Source organism: Manduca sexta, chromosome 11, assembly GCF_014839805.1.
Source record: "Manduca sexta isolate Smith_Timp_Sample1 chromosome 11, JHU_Msex_v1.0, whole genome shotgun sequence".
In the NCBI taxonomy this organism is placed as follows: Eukaryota; Metazoa; Arthropoda; class Insecta; order Lepidoptera; family Sphingidae; genus Manduca; species Manduca sexta.
In genome coordinates, this window is record NC_051125.1 from 733,572 (window position 1) to 756,759 (window position 23,188).

Here is a 23,188-nt window from a genome sequence, read left to right on the forward strand (position 1 = left end):
ATCCAATTACATTCCTATCCAGTGGGGATGGAACTAATCAAACTGCCAATAGCAGAGCAATAAAAATAGGTGCAATAACTTATAAACTGAGCTATAAATGCTTCGATAATACAGTACATCCACCTCCTCTTTAGTTGCAAGCATGAAAACTAATAATAGTCCCGAACACAATATTATACAAGTTTTAGCTAAGTACGTAGGATTTAAGAAACTACGACGCGATAAAAAAATCTGTGGATTTACAAAACATTCGTCCCACGCCAGTCACTCGTTTCAGAGCCGGCTATAAGCCCTTCGCTTCACAGGACTGTCAAATGTTTCTATACATCTTGTTACTTAACTGATTTCCTACAAGTCTAATTTATAACCAAATTTGTATACATGTAAATTTAGACACTAGTTCTGATCAGATTAAGTGCAAATTTGCCGTGAAACGAAAAACGATAGGATTCTAATATAAAAATTAATAAGGGTACGTGGCGCAATGATGCAGAAACAAGGAGGAAGCCGATAGCCGAGAGCATCCAGTGAATACACAATGTGAGTGCATATTGCCGACGCACCCTTCCAAATACGAGCACGTGAGTGCAATACTGTGCATGCAAGCGAAGGCTGTAGCGTTCCGCGAAGCTTTTCTTTTTGGAAAAGCGTGGGTAGATTTGAATCGAGTAAAAGTCATGAATATACTTTTGTTTTGTTTTATTTGGATAACTCTTCTGTAGCCTATTATTACTATTTAAATTGTGTAATGAATATGAAATCAGACAATTTGTACTTAATGATATACATATTGCTATTTAATACTTAATGACCAATGTCTATGACGTCCAAAAAGCCAAGTAATGACTGTATATTTAATTCCATCCAATCCACCATATCTAAGTGTATAAATTCAACAAAACCTACTGCTGGTCAAACGCCTTTTCATCAAACAACAATCTATAGCCGACAGAAATCCATAAAACCCAGTTATAACTATCCATTGGTGCCCACAGCACTGAAACGGGCCCGGCAGGCCACTGACCCGCAATCGATATGCAAACATGTCACTCCTCCGTCTATAAAAGGGTATCATAAAATATTCACATTACTGAGGACGTGCCCTCTATGCAAAGTTTATTTTTGTTTATAAGCAGATGTTTAATTATTCCCTCGATCTGAATGCTGTTATGCCATTTTTAGATTTGTAAACGACGCCACCAACTAAAATTGACGTCATAGTCTTTAATTAATACGCTTAATAAAAGTGGTATCTTCTATTAATACATTTTAACCTTCAACAAGAACATGGTTACCAAACCGTAACAACAAACGTATCTAACAAAACCATGTAAGGAAACAACATGTCACTTTTTATATATGACCTTTCATTCGTTAGCACAAATTTCTAAGAATCTGGAAATGATATTTCCAATGACCAGCTCTAACTCTAAGCTATATTGTAACTGTGGGTGCAACCAGCGCAAATTCCGCGTCCACAATCGATCGGTTTCGGCGTGAGTCATGCGAACCGCAACGTCTCAGACGTTCGGTCATGGCCATTGTCTCGATTATAATTATTTATTTATAAACACTCGGACGTGATCAGGGAATTATTTAGTTTTTTACAAACCCAATAAAGAAGTCTACGTGTCTGCCATAACAATATTAAAGCGCGGAAGGTGGCTTACAATCAGATTATAATAAAGGACACGATCCACTCTAGATCTACGAGCACTGTAAAGTCATACATTATTTCATACAATTTTGCCGATAGTCTAAGTATCGATGGCTAGACCAGAATAGTAACTGTGTGGATTTACTGAAGTTTTCAAAGAACTGCAAATAGATCGTCAATTTTTGTGTCCTGAACGTTATTGTAATTTGATAACATCATTAGCAATTTATACATGTAATATTGTAGATGCGTTAAAAAACATCGAAAAGAACCTAAATTTTCATAGAGGTATCTAGCCTAGGACATACAATTTCATCACTCTTAAGACAATTATAGTCCAAATATCACACTACACAATTACAGCTATTGAGTAACAAACATCAAAACTTTCACATTTATGATCCGTGGTATTTATTTATAGCAATCAAAGTGTCTGTCGCTTCACAGCAATTCGACACAGAGGTAATGTACTTCACAGTCGAGTTCCATAATCATCTGAGTCATCAGACGTCGATGGCATCTCTCGACACCTGTCTAACTGATCTGATAATTTAGATCTTAGACGGATTCGAGGGAGATATTTATTGCATAGTCCGCCATTTTCACGAATTTGTAATTAAGCCTGACATACAGTCATCACTTTTAATATTTATTCGTGTTATTTAACAAACGATTGAGTCCTTCCATTGAAGGCATCCTGATTTTCGATAAAAAGAACAAATTACCCAAGATTGGAAACCGTAGCTGATATGATGCTGCTCTTCAAACTGTGGGTGAATTTAATGGGCCTTAGGACCTTCGTGAATACAAACATGAACTTGTATATAATATAATTTCAAACATAATGGTATAATTCACCAGAAATTCTGAATCCTCACCGACTATCATATTTACTGCATTTAAAAAAGCACTTAAGATCACGCTTACAGAATTTATTGCACCGTACCACCTTAATAACTTAATCAACGGGAGAAAGCTGTCTTCGAACAATAAAAATTCTACAATCACGGCTCAATCGAGTAGGTAATGACAGAATCTATAGTTAATATCACTGTAGCTAATAATAGATTATTTTACAATGGACGATAGTGAAAAAGCAATAAAACTAGATGAAGATCTTGAACTCTAAATAGTTACTCTTACAGACAAATTTTACCTTTAAATATAATCTAACGGAAACACGCGTATTTATTTAAAATATGTAAAATCTGACGAAACCGGACCCAAACGCATATTTATTTATTTATATTACATATAATATTCGTATTATGTCTACAATATTATGCTTGCATGCAATCAGCATGCTATCCAATCACAAATTTAAAAGGTTATAAATAAAAAGACCCACATAAATATGAAAAAAGGACATATAAATCTGCATTATGAAACATGATTATTAATTATTCAATTAATACCATTGTTTTACTTTTTGCAAACCAATAAAAAAGTGGTAAATAATAAAGTTATTGCGTTATTCAAGTCTTTAGTGTTATTTCTGTATTAAATAGAAAACCTCAACATCATAGTACCTATATTAGATCATGTCTTGATATGATTCATAAGTCAGATGATGCATCCACCTTTTAAATATCCAAGTCACGATCGCATTTAATGTTAACCTTTTTTTAACAAAACAATACTTCCAAAACTACAGTTTTGTATCAGTTTTCATAGTCACGGTGCTAAAGACTGTCACTAGATTGATTGAAACATCAGCTACATTTTGTGTCTGATACGGCAGGCCCAGGTCGTCGCAGGTGGATTCCAGGACGGTCTGGCCTATGTACTGCAGTGGACTTATTGTGGCTAATGATGAAAATACACCCGCCCCGTATTACATTAGGGAACGAATTGAAAGTCGGCAAACTGCTCGCGCAGAATATACGCCTCTGTCTAACCCTTTTGGGAGAGACGTGAGCTTATGCGATTATTCTTATTACGTTCCGTGACAAGAGAATGATATTCATCTTTGTAATATCTTTAACCCAATATAAACTAATAACATGAAAGAATAATATTACGTTGATGCAAAGATAAAACCACCGTTAGGAATTTTACTGAACATTTTCCCTTTCTCATCAAAATTAATTGGATTTTAATGAAACCAAGCAAGCGTGTAATTCGCATCTCGGTCTAGTATATAGCTTAAATCTGCATATCTAGATATATCTTGTAGCATTATTAACAAATTGGTAGTGTTAACTGGACTGTAAAAAGATGTGGAAGTAGAGGTTGAAAGCGACCGTGGAGGTTTCAAATAAGTACAATTAACAATTTCACACACAGTGCTAACCCCTTAATAGCAACAGTTGTACCCTAGATATTAGAAATTTCGAAGATTCCAAGACTCGGAAAAAAATAACGATCATACAAACATTGATCTCATTGCATTGACTAATCCCGTACAGCTTATTCCTTTTCAGCATCCAGGAAATAACGTAATAATCTTGTCCAGTTCAATATTTGGTAGCACTTACATCAACTATTCACAAGCAAATAAAAATGTATTCTGACAACACTGACTTTTAGTAAAAGATACATACTAAAAATATTTCTTAGTATTAACACGTCAGTATCCTCAACTCGCCGCATTATAGACACGAGCGGCCTCAATAAGCGCAATAATTGAATTAGAAGCCTTCTAGAGAAATTGGGCCAAAAGCCTTCGGGCCTTTCTATTGCACAAATTGACTTTCTTGTACGCATGCATTTGTTCTTTGTTCATTATCTTTACAACTCATTTTTATATTGCTTTTAGCATCAACCTTCCATTGTGTTACAGCTTTCATATAATCGTCTTGTCAAAATTTTAAGATTATAAATTACTAGTAATCGTTTTCGGAATATTTTCGAGACAATTGAATGCTTTTGTGATTTTTGTTTTAGCGCTAGAGACAATGGGACTAAATAATATGATCGTAATCATCACTTTTCCAGTTGAGCAAAAAAACGAAATGCGAAACTTCTTTCACCTTAACTGTTAATATACCTTCAACAAAAACATCAAAGGCGTATTATGCGAATACCCGGCAGTGTGGGAATTAAACAACGCTAAATCGAGAACAGTCAGTCGTCAAGCCCGTGAGATTCTCCTCGGTCAAGGTCGAGGTCAACACACCGCACGTGCTGGAACTACGGAGCAACATGTAATATCTTCCAAGGACGCGTAAATTAAATATGAATAAAATTTTATGTAAAATATGCGACTATACATAAAATACAGTTTGCTTCAAACCAGGCTGATGAAATGACATTGAAAGACCTTTAAACCCAAGGACGAACAAATAACAGCTTTGCAGACGCCAGAAAACATTTGTCTTTGTCATTTTACCCAAGCTTGTATCAAAATCTAGACATCCCTGTAATCTGAAACAATTAATCAACTCAAAATCTCCTGAGGCTACGAGCTCCGACTCCCGGAAAGGTCAAGGTCAACGATGCGAGTTGAAACTGGAAGCGAGTGACATTCCGCGCCCAAGGACGGTGGAATTAACTTAAATAGCTGCGCGAGTGTCACGAGCGAGGAGTACGTGTGCCGTTTTTAGACATGGCTGGTTACTTATTACATTCCCGTGTATGGAATCCAGTGCGAGTTATGATACAATTGAACCTAAAAACTATGAAATTGATGGGTTTTACCTTCGCCCTTGAGATTTTTAGAGTTGTAAAATTAGATGAAGGCAAAGTTTTCTCAGACGTATGAATGTTCTTATTATTTAGTTACAGACATCCTAGCTTCAAGGGGGGACGCCGGGTGGACAGTGAAAAATTACTTAACTGATTCCTCGTAAATATGTTTAGACTAATCTATTACATCATCTGTGAGAGAGTAAGGAAACCCGTATTACAAATCCACAGTGAGGAGAAAGACGATCTCCCGGAAAAATAAGGAGACATCGCTGGCAAAAGGAGTCTCTAGACTTATAAATCTACTAGATAATACTTATAATAGAGATATTAACTTTACAAAGTTATTACTAGAGATAATATTATCACGCTACACGCTGCAAAGAGACATGGAATACCTGCACGTCATTAGATGTTAATTGTAGTGAACAATCACAGTAATTTGCCTATCATGCATATTCTATGATATTGTGCATTCATTTGCTATTTATTTTCATGTTTATTAGGATTATCACAGCATCATATTTCTTTGTGCATCCTGATAATTATGATACAGAAATGTATGACATCTACAATAAAGTACACTTTTTCCAAAGAGATTAATATTTGAGTTTATGAGATTGTGGAGGACAGGGGATGGGTTATTTTTTGGAAGTTCTCCACCGATCATTAAAATTCTCTCACCTAGAAATTCTATGCAGAATAATTGTTCTATGCGATATAAACCATATTTCATAATGTTTTGGTAACTTTTATCTTGGTATGATTTGAAGTGGACGGATAAGCAAGCAAAAGTAGTCTACCCAATACAATTTCTAGGTACATTATTGAAATTGGATAAATAGCAATCTCTACTCCGAAAACTAATCTGAAGATAACTAAAGGTCAAAAACAGCTTTTTGCAATAGACCAACAAATGCAGCACAACGCACAAAACCCTTGCCCATCAGCTAACAGACATTAAAATGCAATTAATGCCCTGTAATATCCGAGGCTGTTAAGACCCCTGTACAAACAAAAAACCACCAGGCGCACATAAATTAAAAAAAACGTTTAGCCTGTTAGCAAATGGACGCCGAACGTCGACCGTCCGCGGCGGGTCGAAATGCAATTTATTCGTATCGCATTACCATACATTCGAGACATTTTATAGTTGTAGTTGCGAATGTTTTGTCTGATGCGAGGGATTGCAAACAAATGGGAATTTGGGAATTCTATTTGCTGTCGGTAAAAAAAGTCAAGTACTAAAGCTGTTATATTAACATTATCATTTATGGTCACAAAGCTATATTAAGTAATTGTTAGTTGCCTGAATTTAATATTATTAATTGGTTTAACGTCATCAAAATTAGGAACATTATCCAAATATTTGAACATTATGTTGAAAAACATCTACGTTTGAAATTTTAATTACACAGTGCGAAACGTGTGAAACTTATCCTCTCTACACCTAAACGAATGAATAATTTTGTAAGTATATGAAAATAATAAACCATTCCAACGATTAAGTACATAATATTAAAACTATATTACTTACATGCATTTAAGGACCACGTTCGTTCAGCATTATCTAAGACCTATAATTAGGAAGCACAAATGCACGTACCAACCGGACCACAGTCCAACCACATTCACCGCGGTTATTTTAACGGTAATTAGATTTACTTACATTATAACGCGCAATTTGCGCAAGGAACAAGTTGAACATGAAAAGAACTAATGAATGTACGGAGTAGGGGTCGCAAACCGGTATCCCGGATTTCGAAAATACCGGAATACCGGACCAAATTAAGAACTTCAAAATACCGGTATTGATTTTACAAAAACCGGGATTTTCGGTATTTTCGGTATTTTATAAAAATAAAATTCAGTACAAAATGTGTGTATAATTATTAATTTCTATAGTTTTAAATCGCAAAAATATAAGCTGCTTGCAATTTCATTCATTCGTATAGGCGTATATTCTATAAAGAGCGAGCAAAATACATGGCTTATGGCTATATTGCTACTTTTGTTTTGTTCTAAGCATAGCGGTGTTAACTGTTAATTGTTATTTTTATTAAAACTTATTAGAAATATTTTTTGTTCTTTAAAGTCTATCTTCATTATTCATAGACGTTATTTATCTAAGGACGGAACATTGCTGTGATAACAAGTCTGTTTCTCAGTGCTGACAGCATGGCAGCCTTTGCAGTGCATAGACGTAGGGCCGTTGTGATTGGCTAATATTGTGATACAACTTGAATCTAGTTGGCTGTCAGATTAACAAAGCTAAACAAACAGCAAGCTATCAGATAAACAAAGCTGAGAAACATGACAGGGGGAATAGATGTAAAATACAACCTGTTTAAAAGCCTTGAGCTGCCTACAATAATGGCCTGGTATTTCATGTCAATTTCGCGGGATTTGCCGAAAGGCCGAAATTGTCCTGATTTATCCTATCTACAACTGCGGACACACAATCGACTTGCTCCTGAGAATAAATTTGCAAGTCATCAGCATACAGATGGTACGCACATTGAAGCTTTTGTGTTAAGAGGTTTATGAAGATAGAGAACAATAATGGGGAGAGTATGCCGCCTTGAGGGACGCCACAGTCAATATCACGCCAGCTAGACGAAGAATCCTCTAGGCGCACCAACTGTTGGCGTCCCTGAAGATATGACGAGAACCAATTCAGTGCCGTGGACGAGATCATAAGGTGGGAGAGGTTTGCAAGAAGAATGTCGTGACTGACTATATTGAAGGCGTTGGAGAAGTCAACAAAAGCCAAAACAATGACTTTGGAATCCTCCATGCCCGCCCTAATATCGCCAGTCACTTTGAGGAGTGCAGTAATAGTGCTATGGCCAGACCTGAAGCCAGACTGGAGTGGGCACAGTAGGTTGTTTCGGTGCACACGCTCAAATAGTTGATTGTGAGCACAGGCCTCGAGCACTTTCGAGAGAAAAGGAAGAATGGATATGGGACGGAAATGCTTAGCAAGTGATGAGTTAGGTATTTTAGGAAGAGGGATAGCAATAGCTCTCCGCCACAAAGACGGAAAGATAGCAGCGCTGATGGAGGCGTTAATGATTTGGGACATGATTGGTAGAAGTTGGTCCAGGATAGGAATTATCATGCGACGACTGATGTTGCACAGCCAGTGGTATAGGATTTAATGGACAGGATGACTTTTCTAATTTCACCCAACGGCACAGAAGAAAAATGAAAAGTATTAATGTTAGGTCTGGATAGATCCGCTAAGAAATCCATGGTACGACACCTAGTATGGTGATCAATCATGGTAACAGATGTGAAATGTTGATTAATGTCATCCAAACCAATACCGCATCGTGGAGATCTATGTTTTTAACTTTGCCAATACCCAGAGTTCCGAGGAATCTCCAGATACTGGCTGGCGAGGAAGAAAAAATATTACTTAGAATGTGTTGGCGTTTAACATTTCGTACCATCTGGTTACACCGATTCCTTGCAGCCTTAAAAAGGGACCAGTTCTCCTCCGAACGATCCCTTCTGTACTGGCGACAAGCCCGATCCCTTCGTCTCATTGCCATCCTAGCCCCATGTATAATCCATGGTGCAGGAGGACGTTTTAATTTAATTTTCTTTAATGGGGCGTGGGTATCAAAGAATGAAGTGATAGCGCGGTTAAAAATTGCGACTTTATCGTCAACATAGGTTGCTGCCAATAGGTGATCCCAGTTTAAGTTAGCAGCGTCTCCTTTCAGCTTATCCACATCAATGCGACCAAAATTAAACAAGTGCAATATCTTTGAAGGGAACTTGGGAGGTTTTCGGGCGTAAGACATGTAGATGAGATCATGGTGAGAGAAGCCAGGAGCGGGAAATTGACCGTGGGAGAAAAAAAGGGAAAGAGCAGAGGTGAGGATAATGTCAAGCCAAGTGTCGTGACCATCCATTTTATGGTGGGTGGCTTGCAGTGGTAGGACATGCAGTTTAGCAGAGTCAAGGACAGTAAGGAGATAACGAGATCGGGAAGAGTGGCTGGCAAGGAGATGAGTATTTAAATCACCCGTGATGATATGATGAGCATATTCTGATCTTATAGATTCCAGAACTGTTTCCAGACTGGAGAAGTAATCAAGAGATGGGGGACAGTAAATAACGCCTAGTAAGGTTTACACTCTCTTGACCCAAACTTCAAGAAACAGAAATTTCGCATAAGCAGAATAAGAAGCAGAGGAAGATATTACAGTTATATATTTCAGGTCGCTACGTAAATATATAGCGACTTCGCCCCCTCTCCTGTCAACTCGATCATTTCTAATCAAAATGAAACCAGGGAGGGGGTAAGGGTAGAAGGAAGGTGAGGTTTGAGCCAGCTCTCAGAAATCAAAACGGCATGAACGTTGGCTTAAGAAAATAATCCCTTTTCATTTAGCCTTTAACTAACTACTAAGCTGTTATTAAAATTTTATATTTAATTACTAACTTAAATATATATTTCCTATTTTTCTAATATTTCTTCAAATACCGGAAATACCGAAAATACCGGAATACCGGAATTTATTTTAAGTCAATACCGAAAATACCGGTTTTGAAAAATGGTCCGGTATTGCGACCCCTAGTACGGAGGAACTAATAATGAATGCACGGATGTGACTGTGATGGGTTCCGACATTCGTCATGCCAAGTGGAATGCGTTTTTATCGACTTTCGATATACGTTTTGACTTTAATCCGCCGGATCTTATAAAAATCTATTTCCTACAGCGTCAGATCGATCTTCCATATACGAAAACCTGTCAATCTTTTTGTAATTTTGACAATAAGAAAGTACAATTTTTTTTTTGCGCTTTTTGTACATCAGAGACAATGTTAATGATTCGTCAAAGCGAAGACTAAAAAGTAATTTGAAATTAGAACGCGGATTCATTCCCCGGTCAGAATATTTTACAAAAAATCTCTGCGTTTTTATACCTGTGTTCATAATAATATCTAGCCAAAATTGCATAAACCAATAAACAAAATCGAGTTTGCATTATCATGTCAAACAATTTTAAACTTTGTTTCTTTTTTAAACAGAACAGATGTTTGTCGTCAACTCACGATTCAAAAGATGGCAATATAAAATACCGGAACGCATTTGCACAAGCGGCTCAATGGCGTCCGAGGGAGCCGTCATCGGCCGGCCGTGAACCTGTCACATTGTAGACCCTGCTGGCGCCCAGCGATTCAATACATTGTTCGATCGCTCCAATGGATCGCATCCACAATGTCTGACTGCTGTACGGAGCTAGCGATATTAATGCTTTGGTCGGTCTATAAAGTAGGTCATAGGTTAAGATGTTCAAAAGAAACCGACAATTAGAGAGTGCTGCTTCAGAAACCGCGTAGATTCCACGAAGTTGCGGAACAAGGTATCCTAATAAGTCGAATATAATTAGAGCCTATTCAAATACAATAGCTATGGTACTGTGAATTTCTTAGTAACGTTAATTTATGATAGGGACTTCCCTTTACATTTTAAGTTCTATGCGGAACTTTTATGACGCATCGATGTCAATAGAAGTTTCAGATAGCAAATTATAATCGGATATAGAAATTGATTAAAGATCTCCACGTGTTCATTCTAAATAGACCGAAATCCTTAGCATTTCCTAGTTAAGAAATCTTACGAAAACCACGCAGGTTGAAGAAACTTCATGTTTAACCATGAATTCGTTGTTTTATTACGCAAAATAAAACAACGAATGGAGAACGACTCATTTGATCTTGATAATATCTATATATCTTATAGGAATTTTTTTGCATTAGGTTTGATATTTAAACATTTACACGTCAGAGTAGATGCGAAAGGTTATATATTAAGTACCTTAAGATAAATGAAAAAAAAAAATAAGTTTGAAATAAAATTCAATGAAATATGTATAATATACATACATAATATACATATGTATATTATACAAATAAATAACATGGTTTTATAAAAAATAATACTCATTGACTAGACAGCACACCCATGTATGTATGTATATTAGAAAATCTCGCTAGTTTGTATTCTGCATAGTGTGTATTATTAATTTAAAAATTATTTTGATAATATTATGTCAAAAATGTAACTAATGTGGTGTTTATGAAGACTGAATCAAGATATTTAGAGATAGGAAGGTGTCCGGTATGAAAAAATAAGGCATTTGTCAATAACAACTTAACAATTTTATTTAAAGCAACAATAAATTGCTTTAAATAAAACTTAAGCAAGACTGGGCCAATATACTACAGCCTAGAATAAATATTCAAAACAGTGCTAGTGAGCCATTAACTTTAGAACTTCATTAAAACAGACATTAACCTACTTGGATACTGACACTGAAGCTAGCTTCAAAATAGACACAGTAAATCCCAATATTTTGTTATTCATTGCACCAAAATATCAATGATTCACATGTTACAAAAGTTAGGAAGATTTTTGTTGCTCAGAAGTATTTTCAGAGGAGTGCAGAGTTGAAAATTTGGCATAATTGAGTGTACATTGTATATGTTTGAAAAATTATCTAATAAAACAATTGTGGCAACTATTATGACATACCTACAGTCTATACATTGTCATTTGCTAGTTTTTTTTTAGAGCCGCAGTACATTTGTCTTAGAACAAGTGCACACTGCACCTTTTTCTTAGATACTTTGCAACACTTAAATAATGAGACATATTATTATATGTAATTTTATCACAAAGAATAAGAATTGTGTATATATTTATATTTCAAGCTATTATGAGGTATTTGCATAGACATAGATTTAAACATGTTTTTGTAGAATAACTGGTTCTGTCTCAATATATTCATCTGTACATAAACATGATAAATATTTCCTTAACATAAAAATAATATTAACAAGATTCGACAGAGGCATGTAAATGAAAATTAATAAATACAAATTTTCAAGGCTCAACTAAAAATACAAAAGAAAAAACAGCATACTGTACGTTCATTGTACTATCTGGACAGTCTGACTCACAAATGTATTTATCTTCAGATAATATAATGGGGCAAAAAAATATTGGCTAACATCCAAGTAGCATATTTAAACTGTGTAAGTCATGTCAATCTTGCTATTGTTTACATATTGATGTTATTATAACTTCACACATTTGACTGGATATTATTTGTGTTACTGCTCTTGACATGTTGATAAATATCTGGTTATGTAAGATATGAAATAATTTATTCTTGTAGCAAATTGAATCATAGTAAATATTTCAAAAATTGTTTTGTGTAGGCCTAAAAATGCAGAAAGTATTTTATTTTCTAGGTAGATAAATATTGTTTGTGTTTGTTTTAATTAATTCTGTTGAGTAACTTTATTTCAGACTTTTCAAATATTCATGATAAAGTGATCAACAAACTGAACTTTAAAACTGAAGAAATTTAGCAAAATACATATGTAGAGTGTTAAAATCAAAAACATTCCAGTTTATCAAATCTAAATAATTTTCAAAATACTTTGTTAAGACTAGCTATGCTTTTATAAACATGATCCTGATCCTACATTCCATAATCCTATCTGTTTAATAACATAATAATATATTATTCTGTGCTCTATTCAACAGATGTGTAGAAGCTATAGTACTTAATATAGTCCAAACACACCCTGCATGACATCATGCCACAATTTATGCCATAAGGTTAGCTAGTTAATTATATTATGATACTGGTAATTATTAAATATAAAAATAAATAACTATTAAATAATAAATCATATCAATTTTAAAATAACTCAATTGAAATTTTTGTTCATTGTGAAAGCCTGTAAATCATCATAGCAGACTCTGTTCAAATATTAAATGAGAGTTAACTTCTGACTATATTGAAATGTAAAATTTATAGAATTTTTATCTTTACGAATGATGTTTATGTGACGAAATATATTTTATATCACAAGGGATATAGATAAGTGTTTTATATATTTTATTATCTACTATTAAAACTAAACAGCAAGGGTAGTAGGCTTCTAGCATATGCTAATGTGTACAGTGAATGGTTAGATACACCGATGGAATTTTTACCGATTATCACAAGAAAATCAAATAGGTATTATGTACTTAGTTATGTAGTAGTCGCTTAGCTGAAAAACTTTTTTATTTCAACAATTTCCTAGCAATATTTGGCCGTATTATAGTTTTTAAACACCAATAAGAACTAACGTAACAAAATAATAAACTTATTCAATAATAGGGTCAATAATTTCGTAACAATAAAATGCATATTGCGGTTTTGTTCTTTTTGCAAATTAGACCTTGTTAGTCGTGATTAGTCATCGAACGTGTACTACCGCTACAACATAATAATTACTTTCTTATGCGCCCAGTTAGGAAAAAACACACGATTTTATAATTCTGATAAAGATATCCTCTATGAACACATCAGTCCTAGTGACGCATGATAAAACAAAAAAAATATTGAGAATCGGTCTACGGAGCGTAAAATGGCGTTACAAATTTACGGTTATATTTACGATTTCAACGGATAAAACATGAAAAAATCATTGAAACTGTCTTCTATAATAAAGAAAGTATACAATTCAATAAGAATAAAGCCCTTATTATATGTAAAAAATTAAAAAATAACTCACCTTTCTAAATTGATTGACAGCAACACAGCACTAGAAAATTCACTGTTCACGATACTGCCAACCTAAAGACATGGTAATGTAAAATCGGATTGTTCATTGTTGTGTTGCAACCCTAAGATGTTTTTATTATAAAAACGTCATTGTTTCAACCTGCAAGTTTGCATTTTATTTATAGTTAAAAATCATCAAAATTTATTACCTAAATATTGCATATACAATTACTTGGTGACGCTGCTTTAAAGCCAAAATATATATTTATGTATGGCTTATTCTGAAAAATAATTAGTATTTTTCATAATAGATATAATTGTATGGGTATACATACCGATGAAAAAAATAATATGTAAAACGCTGTTTCTCACATCACATTGTAACACAACAGTAATTGATTCACCAAAGTAATACAAAAAAATAACAAAACTTTTCCATAATGCTCATAAAAATAAATAGTTTTATGAATGTAATGATAAAATACAATGTTCAAGTATCGTGTATCAGACACAAATAAAGGATTTTTTGTTTACGTCTTTGTTCTCTAGAATTCTGTACTAAATGACGTACACAAGATCTACCTAAAAGTGAGAAAAGTTTTTTTTTGACATCCTTATAAATACATATCGATGCGATATTACATAATTGATTTTAATATACCGACATCCCTAGACTAACTAGGAGCTGTCAAAATCCAAAAACTGACATTTGTCAGTGTCATAATCATATTGTCATCCGTGATCCGTCATCCAATCAGTGACTTTATGTGAGTGGTTGTGAAGTGAATTTATTTTGAATAAAAGGTTTTGCCACATTTTATCAGTGTTAAAGGGAGAAATAACCGTTTTATGGGACGCTGTTTGTTTTGTGTCATTTATGTCGAGTCTTCTGTGATAACCGTAAATACTTATGTATTGCATGAAAATGGAACTATTTTACCTCGTTATCATTGAGCAAAGATGAGTTTTGGTGTCGGAGTTTATATTTTGACCGTCCTCTGGTTTATAACATTAATGTTATGTTGGGTGACAGTGCGTACGGGCCACAGTATCGGGAAAATATCGATTGGCATATCTTCGTTATTTACGCTGGTTGTATTGCTTTTGCCAAAAGGCGATGATCACAACGTTTACAGTGCCAATTTTTACGACAAATTATTTGTGGCGCGTTACGCGATCCTTACATTCTTGCTTGTCAGTGTTGTACTGGGATCGGCATTCTGTTTTGTTTATGTTTGCCTGGCGCCAATCGAAACTAAAAAAGTTAGAAGCCTTACTTTTAATTAATCTGCTTTGGTGAGTTTTGTTTCGTGGTAGAACATTACTAGTTTTTTTTATTAATATTATTGAGGCATCAATTTATTATTTATTTAACAAAAAATACTGATTTTCTAAACAAATATGTAGCATGTGTAAATAGAAGGTATAGAAAAGTAACAATATAATTTATTAACAGTAAACTCGAAGTAAATTACTTATGTACCTTGTCACATAATTCTTTATCCAACCTACCAATTATAATCAAGATTGTTCCATTTTTAAACCAGAAACACAATCTAATCTAAATTAAAAAAAATAATACCTTCCTAATAAATTAAAGATGCCAGTCAATAAAGTAATCTGATTTAAATCTAAAAAAATGTTACCTTAGGTTTTTTATCAATAATTATTTCATGCATGTTTTAAGATAAAAAAAACTCATATGTATATTTACTGTCAGTAGATCATTATCTAATACATTAATCATAGCACGTAAATGATAACATGTTTAGTGAAACCATTCATTATAAATGATTGTTTGACATAGTATTAGTGTATGCATGCTTATCAGTTGTGCTTGTCTCGAATCAAATATTCTCGGCATTTGCTGTCAATGAATAATTTTATGAATGAGAAAGGTACTTGGGAGTTCAGTTTATAGCTTAAATTATGTTTTTGGGAAGTATGTGCCATAATTTCCATAAAACAACTTATGTTTGTTGTTTATACAACTCAGATCTCTCGAATCTAGTATGTTAAATATAAATGAAAACAAAGATTTAAGAGAAGAGAAAGAAGTTACAATAGTCAATTATATTATATACCTGCACCTTAAATATTACGTTGATCACATATTTTATTGTTTTATTAATATTCTATTCTTCTTAAATGAACACAAATTAAAGGCTTCCTTATAAACACCACTTTGGGGTGATCTGAAATCAGTTTTATGTTTCGTATAAATTACAATATTATGTCTGTGAATAATGTATGATTGCATAAAATATGAAATTAGTTTTTATTGTCACAAGTTCTAACCAAGGGAAAATGTATCACCATTTGGAGTTGATGATTAAATATTCACATGATATCCTGTCTAATTATTCTCATTTTGCATGACAGAGCGGAGTTTTATATCTGTTTATGGTTATGCATTGCATACTTAATTAAATACATCATTCTATAGTTAATATTTAACATGAACTGTTATATCATTTAAAAAAAAATACTGCATTAAGTTTGATTTCGCCTGATTTTTTGTTGCAGCCAACATGTCTAGCTCAATATGCCAAGGGCTGCGGTCGCCAATAAGAAGTCTGGCAACACTGCGCAGGGCCAAGGCTATATCCACATCTCTAGTTCACAATGAAACTATATTAGTTAAAAATAATGAAGAGTTTGTCAATAAGGTAAGTGGCACTTAAATATATGTAGATTTTTTTTATAAGTAGGTTTTTGTCGATTCCTGTGTTGAAGGGGCCAGGGTTTTATAAAAAAAAAAAATGTAATTGTGAGAAATAGGTGAAAACCAGTGAAAGCGTCCGCTTTACGTACGTACGTCCGTACGGAACGAAATGAAAGTGAAAATACGACCAAGCTCCTTAAGTAGAGATAAAAAAAAACACTTATAATAGCTGGCAAACATCTTAAGCACATTGTGTGTGTGTGGTGCAAGTATTACCCTGTATTAAACACAGGGGCGGATTTAGTATTGTGCTTGGGGAGACAATTAACCCTCGTAATACTAACATGGCGTTTAAGAATATGCCTCCTTTTTATACACATAGATTTATTAACACGTATGATTACTAAAACTGACTATGCGCGTTACTTTGGCACAACACAATTTTGATTTACAACAAATAATGGCCACAAACTATTATTTCCATATTTTCTGCTTTGCCGTAAATCACGTTGCTATGATTACGTAAGATCGTATTCGTAACCTTGTGATACGTAACATTCGGTGCGTCATATCGTGATGTCATTACTGGATGCAGTAGCCGCTTAGTACAATTCCGAGAAGTTTTTCTCGAGGTTTAATACACCGACAGATTGCAGGCGTAGCTATTTGGATATATGAATTTTGTACAGAATTACTGAATGAATATTAGAATGTATTTTTAATTTGGCAGCTCATCACTCGCAGTAGCATCATGGAACGATTGTAGTTAGTGTCTAGTTTTGGTAGTCCAATCTTTGCTTAGGAGTTTCTTGTATAACTGTTTCGTACACGAATATGACGATGGGCACTAGCAATCGATCCTACATACATGTATTTGTGAATACAAAGACAAATGCTGTCAAACTCGACATGTACCCTTGGCTTTACTTCCTCTGACATCAGGTGTAGTGAAGACCAGGGGCGTAGCTACCGTACCAGTGATGCGGGGCCCCCGGGTTTTGTGGCCGCCCTTGACTCATACCTACATTTAACTAAGCGGGCGCCCAAAAGTTCGCACTGTCCTGAACGGCCCCCAACAAATATAGATATAGGGTCCCTGTATCGCAAGTTACGCAACTGGCGAAGTCTGAAGTCACCTACGATACAAAAAAGCCTGTAAGATTATTCCAACATTGTTAAAGGTAATGAACAACGACAAGCCGGTGATAGTGAACTTCCACGCGGAGTGGTGCGAGCCGTGCAAGATCCTTACTCCGAAGCTTAAGGAGCTGATCGAGCCGCTCAGCAACCTGGACCTGGCCGTCGTCGACGTAGAGGACAATGCTGACCTGGTGCATACTTTTGAGGTAATTTTTTTAAACGTGTTGTCATGACTGTGACGGAAACGCTAAGATCTTAAGACCAATAATAACGTTTTTATTGAAATCGTTTTATCAGAGTAACTTGTATTAAATTATAGTCAACTAGCTTTTCCTTGCGAGCGGAAGCTCGTGTGACAAATTTTTCCGGAATCAAAACTAGCCTATGTCCTTCCCAGGTTGACAAACTATCTACGTATCAAATATCAACGAAAACGGTTCATTATTCAGCCGTGAAACGTAACAGAGTTATTTTCGCACTAAGTATAGATACAAGTGCCGTTAAAAAGAGATAAATTATCTATCGATTTCATTACTAGATTTTATTTAGATAAGTCGAATTAAATCTATTAATTCATCATATTAATTCTCTACCCATCTACAATACAGAACAATTAAAAACAAAAAAATCTTCGGATCATTAAGTCTCTCTTTACCTTGACCTCAACGCACTACTTTTCGCAATAATTTTCTCCCAGCAATTTTTATTACATTCCACTGAGGCTGGATGATTGATGTGTTGAAGACAGCCCGACTGCCAGGCAACAGCTATAAAAACGTTATGAATTTGCAATCTTCACAAATAATGTTTTCGTAGTTATTACAAATCATGAACTTTTATATTTCGCTGGGAAATACAAGGTCTTATGGCGATACCTCAAGGTCCATTTTCATAAATTTTGTTTCACCTTTAATCTGGGTAACTAAACAAGTATTGGCAAGTAAAGAATTTAAATTCACGTGCCTTTAAAATTTCGTCATATTAAATTTTAAAGGCAGAAATATCCATGATTATTAATTATTTTTACGTTTTTCTTTCAACTGCGAGAACTAATCACTAACTAGGCGTGAATTTAAATTCTTTACTTGCCAATACTTGTTTAGTTACCCAGATTAAAGGTGAAACAAAATGTATGAAAATGGACCTTGAGGTATCGCCTTATGTTAATTTTTACTTATGTTGCAAAGAGGAGATTACATTTTTTCATGGTATAAATTAGAAAAGACATTAATTCAAGTTTCCCCTTTTTTTATCTTTCGCGATTATTGGTAATGTTCACTGAAATTGATTTTGAATTATCTGATATATATAATTCAATTTGCACATCAAATATAATATTGAACCTTGTAGTAGTAAGTCAGCAATTTGTCGTATTTTAATACAGGATTTACTTTCTAAGATACTCATCCATGATCCTACCGTTCTATGAAGTTAATACCCTTGATACAAGATATTTATCTTAGCGTGAAGTTGATTCTAGGACTTTTTTTTCGACTTCAAAATAATCATGAACCTACATGAAATATCCTTCTCTAATACAAGAAAGGTAGAGTTTAATCTTCATTGGAATTGGCTGAGCCCCGCATTATTATCTTCCACCTAATAAATTAATGTCACTAATTTAGCAAAAGTACCGGCTAATCCGATAATATAATCAAAATAACCGGAAACGTTGTTATATTTATACCAATCCTTTCTCAGGTCAAAGCAGTTCCCGCAGTAATAGCTATAAAGAACGGTCTGATCGTAGATAAATTCATCGGTTTGGTCGACGCGGACATGATCACCGGTCTCATAGACCGAATGTCCGGTAAGAAGAAGGAGGGCGCGTAAACACTAGCCATTTTAGCGTTTAGATCGCCGTGTTACGTTGATTTTATGGGTTTTTATGGATTAAGGGTGATGGGTTTATTAGTAAGTATATGGTAGGTTTAATCTTTGAATTTCTGGGTAATCCAAAGAATCCTTGTGTAGGACATTTAGGCAGCGGTGAGAGACTCGAATCGTGTTTTTTATCTAATTCATTGTTATAACGATCTAAAGAATTGGTACAATGTGTGTGGAAATTTCCAGAAAAGTCGAGGAATATTCTGGCATTTTAAGTGTGTTATTTGGAATAATTGTATTAGATTTATTAATGTGTTATTGAAAGGTAAAATTTCCCATAAAAACCCATAAAATTTGTGCAAAGTAATGCGTATTCTATGATTAGTTAAATGTATTTGAAGATGTTGGCAATACAAAAAAATCAATAGCGTATAGCCGTCTCGCTCAAAGTGTATGAAATACTAAGCTGAATAGATCTACTTAGTCATCGTGTTCTACAATAGTATTGATTGTTTATGTGAAGTAATGGTATGGACAAATCTAGGTCATGATTGCAGAACTAAAAGAATTTGTATATATTTATTGTCTTCTATGTTCATTTTACAATTGAATTTTCATAGAAGACACCTAAATGACCCAATGTTTGTATACAGTATGTACAGCGTGCATAAAAATAAAGATTATGTCTCGAATGTTTATTTTTTAACATAGTTTTATTGTATTGCCAACGTCTGTTATTGTAAATAGATGAAATAATCCCAAATCGTTTTTATTCTTTATGTTTTAGTTATAATTACAGCAATATTTAATGCGATAACATAGGTTTCGTAAACTGACAAATGTTTGTGTTTTGGAAATGTGTTCGTTTTAAATATAAGCCTAGTCGTGTAATGTCTGATTTTTTTATAGAATATAAAGATTTATAGACTATTTTGTTTCATACGGGGCTATAATTCATAATACTTTATAGGCTAAAGGTATAAATAGAATATATTGTGGTATACAAAAATATTATGTGTTTTCAATGGGCAATATTAAATGGTAAATAAAATACAACGTGAATTTCCTTAAGTTTTGAATTATTTCCCTGTATATTTTTAGACTTTAAAAATCTAGTTAAATACATATATTAATGAAATGTATAATATTTAGAATTGTTATGTTCGGAAATTAATGAAACACCTTTAACTATTATAAATAAACAAACATAAGATAAAAAGAAGTAGGTAAAATTAGGTTTTACCACGAGGTCCTGAAAAAAATCTACATTTAAGTTTTACTGAGCTACTGCAGCTAGCGTCTGTGAACCTTATTACGGAGTGGTAGGGCTTGCAATAGGTACGGTGGCTGAATGGAACTTAAGCGTAGATGATTTAAAAATTATCTATTAATAATATACTGAAATGTTAGTCCATTAGCTTCCTCTCCATACGATGTATAATTTCCGAACATACGGCTACTATTTACTCGGCAACTCTGGACATATCTCGGCTTTGCTATCAAGCCTGCCTTACTCTATTTATTTTTTACATTACTTACTATACAGTTTCTACGCCTTTCTTGTTACTCACTAAGCAAACTAAAAGTACAATCAATTTTAAAAATGTCCGGAATATAAAATAAATTAGTATTTGCTATCTCTACTTAACACATGCTCAGTACATAAAAGAATATACATATGGTCTATATCTTAAATGTAAAGTTAATTATTCTAATTATTTCTGCTGACCATACTTTTTTTTTTATCAATAATTTAATTATACGTATTACGTACCAAACCAATATGTATAAGTACAGTAAACTATAATTTTCAATCTGATATCAACTACTTATATTTTATATGTATAATTATAGATATAAAAAATATTCTATTACTTTGTCAAAATTGTATTTATTTATATTTAAAATAAAACAAGATGGAATTTTATTAAATTGATTGTGCTAATATAGTTCATAATATTAATGGCAATTCAAATATTGTTAAAACACTTATAATTTAAGCAAACAGCTGTTATTAAGGTTTCTATATTTTCCTGTTACCTCTTGCCTTTTATAACTTATTGTAAAGTATAGTATAGCTGATAATTAGATAGCTTGAATTACTCATAGCCAGGGGCGGATTCAGTGGGGTCGACGTGTGGTCTTGACCCACACCGGTCCTGTAACTTAATATCTAGCCAAATTATGACCTTAGTTAAATAGATATAGATAATTTGCTGCTTATTTTCATATTATAGTAATGTGTATTGCAGCTTACAAGGCAACTTTAGAAACAGGAAATAGGTGTGGGCGAGATTTCAAGAGTAAACCACTGTGGTAGCTGCCACTAATATATGTGTTTGCCATCTAAGCAATTTAAAATTCAATATCATTACAACATTTCTTATAACCCTTACATGTATACTCAAAAATCTATGAATAGGCTATCTTATTTCTTGAAAATTAATACGAGGTGATTTTAATTACTCCCCAAAACTGATATCTGCTTCCGCCCCTGTGTAGCTTATGCGGCTATATGTAACGCTATTTGCTCAGCCCGTCTGGGTGCTAATGGTCCATCCTACAGCGTATACCTGTAGATGTAAGATAGCCCTTTTCTTGGCCTAACTAGTTGTAGATTGATCAGACGTGCATGTGAAATTTTTATCAGTATCAAGTTTGAATGATGGATTGAATATGCTTGATTGAATGACTTATGTATACAATATATCTTGCAGTTGTGCAAATATAATTGTAGAAAATACGTCATGATGAAAAACCTGTGAAAATATTGCAGTGAATCGCGTTATTTCATCATTGGGTACAAGTTATTTACCGTAAGTGACGCCGGTATAATTTCAGCAATAGGATACAGTCGGCGACATTTTATTTTTACAATAAAGTCGAAATGTTTGTTACTGTGGTGAGTTTAAGTAAATCAAGCGAAAATATACAAGCTGATACGTTATGTGGTAAACGTTTCACATGTCTGTCTGTACATAGAGCTTGTCCAGGTATACGTGCAGTAGTAATGAGTTTAGAATAGTGCCCTAAACTACATTCGGGTCCATTATTTGGTTGTTACAACCGCCCTTTACTCTGTGTCTTTAGACATGTTACGTGTGATGTGATGTTTGACCAAAAATAAAATAAATTGTAAACGTAATATACACGGGTTGTTATGTGTGTATTGCCTACAAAATTGCAAATTCAAGATATATAACATTACTAAAAATACAGGCTGTTATTCAATGGATAATAGATATTGTTTGGGTTTATCTGTTTAGCTATGTAAAGTAAACTCACCGAAAATCATTTTTCACGTGAAATATTAAACAAAATAATTATTCTATGTTTATATCGTAAACGTAACAACCCAGAATTTATTCTCAAATAAAATATACTTTTATTTGGTCAAACCAAAACTTAGTAAATGCGTTTAAAACCCATAGCTGTAATGTTTACTTTATGTCAGTAAAGCGATTGCGACTAACGAGAGGATGTCGTCTGTCGTTAATTGCAATCATTTATCGAGAATATAAAACGTTAATATGAATCTACCCTCACACAAAACGGAATTGAATTTTAGTTTATAAACATAAAACTGTAAAATAAATCAATATATGAAGTCGTGTTAATGAATAAATTATATTTTCTTGAATTATGTTTTATTTACGCCTGAAGATGTTAAATGAGTAGTAACGAT

At 33.8% G+C, this 23,188-nt stretch overlaps 2 protein-coding genes across 5 annotated transcripts in view; one reads left to right on the top strand and one right to left on the bottom strand.

Moving 5' to 3' along the window:
- Positions 1-13,943, bottom strand: part of LOC115445807 (kinesin light chain) — an 80,970-nt gene extending 67,027 nt beyond the window's left edge. The window contains exon 1 of the mRNA XM_030172246.2: positions 13,882-13,943. The gene's annotated coding sequence lies outside the window, so the exon portion shown is untranslated. The remainder of the gene's footprint in view (positions 1-13,881) is intronic.
- A 651-nt stretch (positions 13,944-14,594) lies between these two features.
- On the top strand, positions 14,595-23,143 carry LOC115445795 (thioredoxin, mitochondrial). 4 transcript variants are annotated; one of them, XM_030172226.2, is made up of 4 exons: positions 14,595-14,675; positions 16,398-16,540; positions 17,718-17,882; positions 19,378-23,143. In XM_030172226.2, the coding sequence occupies exons 2-4, from the start codon at positions 16,403-16,405 to the stop codon at positions 19,507-19,509; spliced, it is 435 nt and encodes a 144-aa protein (XP_030028086.1). In that variant the 5' UTR covers positions 14,595-14,675; positions 16,398-16,402; the 3' UTR covers positions 19,510-23,143. The 4 variants fall into 4 exon arrangements, with proteins under 4 accessions (XP_030028086.1, XP_030028090.1, XP_030028087.1 ...); XM_030172230.2 differs by having other exon boundaries at positions 14,600-14,638; XM_030172227.2 differs by having other exon boundaries at positions 14,610-14,771.
- The last annotated feature ends 45 nt before the right edge of the window (positions 23,144-23,188 follow it).